Genomic DNA, 6,208 nt, shown 5'->3' on the forward strand with positions numbered 1-6,208 from the left:
TTCAAATATCAAGAGATAAGGCCCCCCAAATTTGGGGATGTTTTTATTTGCCTTCCTGTGTCTGAGCCTTTAGGTTCTACTCACTTCATGTTCTCCAGCTTTTCTTGGCAACCATGATGCCTAGAAACTTACTTTGTTTTTTTTAAATGAAAAGCTGAAATTTTCATGCAGTCTCTTGATTCTAGCAGGTCGGGTTTTAAAATAAATTTCAACTATTGTAAGACTTGTGATAAAATCATGGGTTGGCAATATTGTGTCTAAATATCTACATGGGGAACAAATATTTAATAATGGGCTCTTCAATCTGTGGTTTGAGCATTGGACTGCTAAACCCAGGGTTGTGAGTTCAATCCTTGAGGGGGTCACTTAGGGATCTGGGGCAAAATTAGTACTTGGTCCTGCTAGTGAAGGCAGGGGGCTGGACTTGATGACTTTTCAGGGTCCCTTCCAGTTCTATGAGATAGGTATATCTCCATATATTTATTTATTTAACACGATCCAATGGCTGGAAGTTGAAGCTAGACAAATTCACAGAGGAAATAAGGCATACATTTTTAACAGTGAGGGGAGTTGACCACTGGAACAATTTACCAAGGATTGTGGTGGATTCTCCATCACCACTGACACTTTTAATATCAAGATTTGGATACTTTTCTAAAATATTGTATCTAGCAATTATTTTGGGGCAGTCCTATGGCCTGTGTTATACAGAAGGTCAGACTGGATGATTGCAATGGTCCATTCTGACCTTGGACTCTATGAACTTGTGTTTTTTTTATGTGACCTGTCCTCAAACTGCCTTCATAAAGTGCAAATATTACTTTTCAGTTTATTGTATGTGCTTTCTGCACACTGTCAAACCGTTTCTTTAATTTCAGAAAAGAATTTGTGTACACAGCACTGTTCACTACTGATTTGAAAATTCTGCATTTGTAATTGTACAGGAAAGCTGAAAACAGTTTTTTTCCCACCATAAACGTTGGGCCTGTCTGTTTCTTGCCTTCTAACATGCAGACAATCACACTACTGCAAAATGTCTGCTATATGGATGTCAAATGCTACAAACCAGAAGTGACTTTGCACTGGTGTAAATGATAGGACAAAGTACGGACAATGGAGAATCAGGCCCTGTGTGTTTCATAGTACTATGGAGATAACCATATTAAATAGGTACAGTATATTTACAGTGATATGTGTATTTGAAGCGCACAACTGATATCTTCTTAGGCCTTGATCCCGCAAACAAAGTACACGCTTAACCTAATGTACAAGTAGTCCGTGAAGTCAAAGGTTCTCTTCAAATGCCTAAAGGAATGAATTGTATGATCACATATGAATTCTGTAATAATACAATAACTTATTGCTCAAACAACATATGCTGTCTCTCTCTACGGTTTCTCAGATAATGCACTATAATATCATACAATTTACATTATGTCCTTGGATAACCGCAAAGCATCCTACAATTTTTAATTTTTCATACATTATTTGTTCCAAAGGCCCAGCACAACTGGATCTTGGCCATTTTGAGTCTCTCTGCACAGCAAAGAAAAACCCATGGCTGGCCCATGCTAGTCAACTCGGGCTTGTGAGGCTCAGGCTGCGGGGCTGTTTCATTGATGTGCAGACTGGAGCCCAAGCGCTGTGACACTCCCACCTCACAGGGTCCGAGAGCCCAAGCCCGGAAGTCTACACAGCAATGAAACAGCCCTGCAGCCCGAGCCCCATGAACCCGAGTCAGCTGGCACGGGCCAGCTGCGAGTGTAGTAGGTGAATCCCCGAGCGCTCGGTCAGCGCAAGGGGCTCTCCACCCTTCAGACCCCCCTGCACGTACTCCAGGATATGGTGGGGGCAGCCTTGTCACTCACCTCTCAAGTTTTCTTTGAGTGGGTCCTGTGAGAGGGTGCTCCCCACTCATCCCAGGTCCTCCAGACCTTTAAATCAGGCCCCTGTCCCGTGAGCCCCCCGGGTCCCTCCCCGCCGTAATCCGAGCCAGCTGCGCATCCTGCAACTGGTCTGCTTCTGAAATGCGCCAAGGGAACAACTTTACACACTCGTGCTCCACACGTTTCACTTCCTCACCCTGGTATCCTGCCCCGATACCAAGTTGTGGGACTTTCTACCACTTGTAGGGGGAGAGGAACCCCGGTGGGCCAGCCTCTATTCCACCCTGGTCCTGCGGCCCGCCGGGGAGATTGGTTGGCGGCTCCTTCATGGAGCCATGTGCACAGGCGTCTGCCCCTTTCGCAGCATGAGGGCGACCTTTGTGCACGCTTATCTAGAATGCGCCAGGTTTCACCCCCTATTCCGGCTCCTCCAGAACCTCCTGATCAGGTTCTGGCTACACTTTTCCCCACACCTTCACATATTCATACCCTGTCCATGGCCCCACAAAGTCGTCAACCTCCTCCTGGCCCTAGACAAAGTGGCCATCTACAATACCAGGAGGAGGATGCTGGACAAGGGGGTGCTCTGCGACTGTGGGGCCTATTTCTGCTCCTCCCTGGTCTCACGCCTCCGGGCAGAGTTCCCTAGACAGCTTTGAGGAGCAGTGGGTGCTGTCCGGGGATCTCTGCTTGGTGTCCCCCACTGGATCCCTAGTTCTGCACCTGTGACCGCCACTCCCTGCCCTGCTATTCCTTAGTTGTCCCCCGAATTCAGCTGGGTCCCGGGTCCAATGGTTCCTCCTGCAAGGCTCGGAGGGGGGCCCTTAGAAGCGGGTGGGCGCCTCCCAGAATTTCCGATAAGGCCAGCTGTGGGTGTCGAGTTGATGTGTAGATAGTATCAGAGGGGTAGCCGTGTTAGTCTGGATCTGTAAAAAGCAACAGAGGGTCCTGTGGCACCTTTAAGACTAACAGATGTATTGGCGCATAAGCTTTCGTGGGTGAATGCCCACTTCACCCATGAAAGTTTATGCGCCAATACATGTGTTAGTCTTAAAGGTGCCACAGGACTCTCTGTTACTTTTTACGATGTGTAGATAGTTACCGAGAGAGTCCATATTATAATTTAACTGCAAACCCCTTCATAGTTTCCCCATCTGTAAAATGGGGATAATGATACTGATTTCCTGTTTGAAAAGTACTTTGAGATCTGCTGATGAAAAGTGCAATATAAGAGCTTGGTATTATTATATAGGCCAGCGCCAGCACACAATATTTTTCACTGTAGCTCTGCTGCTGCACTTTAGCTATATTTAAGCTGTCAACTTAATTTTTTTAAACTGGCTATTTTTTTTTTAAATCCATTTTCAGTTAGCATGCCCAGAATTTTATATTCTGATGTTAAGCTTCAGACTGAGGTGGTCTGCAAGGAACCGAAGCTCTCTGGCTTCCCCTATAGGACAAAATGGGGAAATGCATCATCTTTTTTACAGGTTTAATTTTTCAGTTGCTCTCAACCTTTCCAGACTACTGTACCCCTTTCAGGAGTTTGATTTGTCTTGCATACCCCCAAGTTTCACCTCACTTAAAAACTACTTGCTTACAAAATCAAACATAAATAAAAAGCAACAGAGGGTCCTGTGGCACCTTTAAGACTAACAGAAGTATTGGGAGCATAAGCTTTCGTGGGTAAGAACCTCACTTCTTCAGATGCAAGTAATGGAAATCTCTAGAGGCAGGTATAGAAAGTCCTGATCGGGACTGTGTGTATGTGGGGGCTATGTCACTTTGTGGCAGGGGGAGGATGGTTACAGATCCCCTGCTGCGTGGCTCTGTGATCCAGGATAAGGACCACTGCATAAGATCTGTAACTGCCCTCCCCCGCCACAAAGTCACAGAGCAACCCACCCCCCACCACAGAACATGAAAACCACCTCCCAGACTGACCAGGGTAACTAGTGACTGCACTGTGTATGTGCCCTGCTGCTGGACCTACCCCCGCCTATGTACCCTGCTAAAGGTGACTGTCCTCTCCAATTACCAACCCTCTTCCCCCCCTTCAGACAGACTCTCCTCCAAAAGAACATGATGGAAACAGTAATTAACAGAAACGTATTTTTTATTAGCAACTACACATGAAACTGGGGGGTGAAACTTGGACGGGGGCTTGTGTGAGGCGGGAAGGAAAGGACTTGTCAAATTTTGGGGAATGAGAGCCTTCTACTACTAGAGCAGTCTGCAGGGGTGGAGTGAGAGTTTGCACGGACTCTGCCGCCCCTCCTTCTTTGGACTTTGGGTGAGGGGGGTATGGGACTTGGTGGCGGGGGAGGGCGGTTACAGATAGACTGCAGCGGGGCTCTGTCCTCCTGCCTCCGTTCCTGCAGAACATCCACAAGGCGCCGGAGCGTGTCCGTTTGCTCCCTCATTAGTCCAAGCAGCGTTTGAGTCGCCTGCTGGTCTTCCTGCCGCCACCTCTCCTCCCGTTCCATGTGTGATCGGTGCATTTGGGACAAGTTCTCCCTCCACTGGGTCTGCTGTGCTGCCTGGGCTCGGGAGCAGCCCATAAGTTCCGAGAACATGTCCTCCCGTGTCCTCTTCTTCCTACGCCTAATCTGCGCTAGCCTCTGGGAGTGTGATGCCAGGCTAGGTTGTGAGACAGTCGCAGCTGTGGCTGTGGGAATGGGAAAAAGGGAGTGAATTCCTCAGAAAGATAAATGTAGTTGTGAACAAAGAACATAGTCTTTCTCTGTGAACAAGACCATGCACAGCACCTATAACATGCGCACTCAGGACAAGGTCGAATTCTCGGCCTTCGCATTCAGTGCCTGGGGTCTTGCACTGCAGATCTGAGAAGCGGGGCAGGACACTGGAATTTGTGTAGCGGGCAGACATGGTAAGCCGTAGACTTGTGGCTGCTTAAAACTTTAATAGTAGCACTGGCCTCCTTTCACATTGAAAGCAATGCCAGTCCCTGCTGCCAGCAATCCGGCAAGCAGGAACTCTGCCCCGTCCCACCCCCTCGCGGCTGTCCCAGGGAAAGATCCCTGTATGCTGCCCCTCTCCCGTCTCCACCGCGTGGCTGCAAACCGGCGGTTACAGTTCTGTAAAGGAACGGGTAAGCAGTCCCAATACTAACATTCCCCTACCTAATTCAAAGCAGGTCACCATGAGCGACATCACCCTGATGAGGATCTCAGACACTGATAAAGAAAGAATGCTTCGGGAAAGCCTGCAAAGACCAGGGCCGTATGCCGCCATCCTCTGCAGGGCAATGATCCCGGAGTACTTGATTGTCTCCTGGCGCGGAAACGTTTCATACCACGGAGGACCCAATAAGGCCGCTCTCCCCAGGAACCTGATGCAAAAGCTTTCCAATTACCTCCAGGAGAGCTTCCTCGAGATGTCCCAGGAGGATTTCTGCTCTATCCCCGGACATATAGACTGCATTTTACTGTAGCTGCACTGGCAGGGACTAAACAGTAGAGCGGCTTGGGCAGAACAATCATGCTAAACCGTACATTGTTAGATTTTTTTTCAATAGTTGCACAGCCCAGGACTGAAACGTTAAGCGCCTAGGGCAAACTAATCATGAGAAACCCATTGTTGTTATTCTTAATATTCCTGTTCTGTTAAAAATAAATGTTTAGATGTTTAAAACACTTACTGGCTGATCCTTCCCCAGATTCTGTGTCCGGGTTAACGGCTGGGGACGGTTGGTAGGGGATCTCTGTAAGGGTGATGAAGAGATCCTGGCTGTCGGGGAAATCAGCGTTGTAAGCGCTGTCGACTGCCTCGTCCTCCTCATCTCCTTCCTCATCTTCCCCGTCCGCTAACATGTCCGAGGAACCGGCCGTGGACAATATCCCATCCTCAGAGTCCACGGTCAGTGGTGGGGTAGTGGTGGTGGCCACACCTAGGATGGAATGCAGTGCCTCGTAGAAACGTGATGTCTGGGGCTGGGATCCGGAGCGTCCGTTTGCCTCTTTGGTCTTCTGGTAGCCTTGTCTCAGCTCCTTGATTTTCACGCGGCACTGCGTTGCATCCCGGCTGTATCCTCTCTCTGCCATGGCTTTAGAGATCTTCTCGTAGATCTTTGCATTCCGTCTTTTGGAGCGCAGCTCAGAAAGCACGGACTCATCGCCCCACACAGCGATCAGATCCAAGACTTCCCGATCAGTCCATGCTGCGGCCCTCTTTCTATTCTGAGATTGCACGGCCATCTCTGCTGGAGAGCTCTGCATCGTTGCCAGTGCTGCTGAGCTCGCCACGATGTCCAAACAGGAAATGAGATTCAAACTGCCCAGACAGGAAAAGGAATTCAAATT

The 6,208-nt window shown here is 48.6% G+C and overlaps 1 protein-coding gene across 1 annotated transcript; it reads right to left on the reverse strand.

The window, feature by feature from the left end:
• Window positions 1-3,945: 3,945 nt before the first annotated feature.
• LOC135974171 (myb/SANT-like DNA-binding domain-containing protein 1) lies at window positions 3,946-6,208 on the reverse strand. The gene is made up of 2 exons (XM_065561095.1): window positions 5,548-6,208; window positions 3,946-4,554 (listed from the first exon to the last, which is right to left on the reverse strand). The coding sequence occupies exons 1-2, from the start codon at window positions 6,122-6,124 to the stop codon at window positions 4,079-4,081; spliced, it is 1,053 nt and encodes a 350-aa protein (XP_065417167.1). The 5' UTR covers window positions 6,125-6,208; the 3' UTR covers window positions 3,946-4,078.

Source organism: Chrysemys picta, chromosome 11 (assembly GCF_011386835.1).
Source record: "Chrysemys picta bellii isolate R12L10 chromosome 11, ASM1138683v2, whole genome shotgun sequence".
In the NCBI taxonomy this organism is placed as follows: domain Eukaryota; kingdom Metazoa; phylum Chordata; order Testudines; family Emydidae; genus Chrysemys; species Chrysemys picta.

What these genes read in the sequence shown, in the direction of transcription:
- LOC135974171 (XM_065561095.1), bottom strand. Translation starts at nt 6,124, where the DNA reads ATGCAGAGCTCTCCAGCAGAGATGGCCGTGCAATCTCAGAATAGAAAG. An exon ending in ATCTGGGGAAGGATCAGCCA is followed by an intron (nt 4,555 to 5,547) that starts GTAAGTGTTTTA and finishes CCATTCCCACAG; the next exon opens with CCACAGCTGCGACTGTCTCA.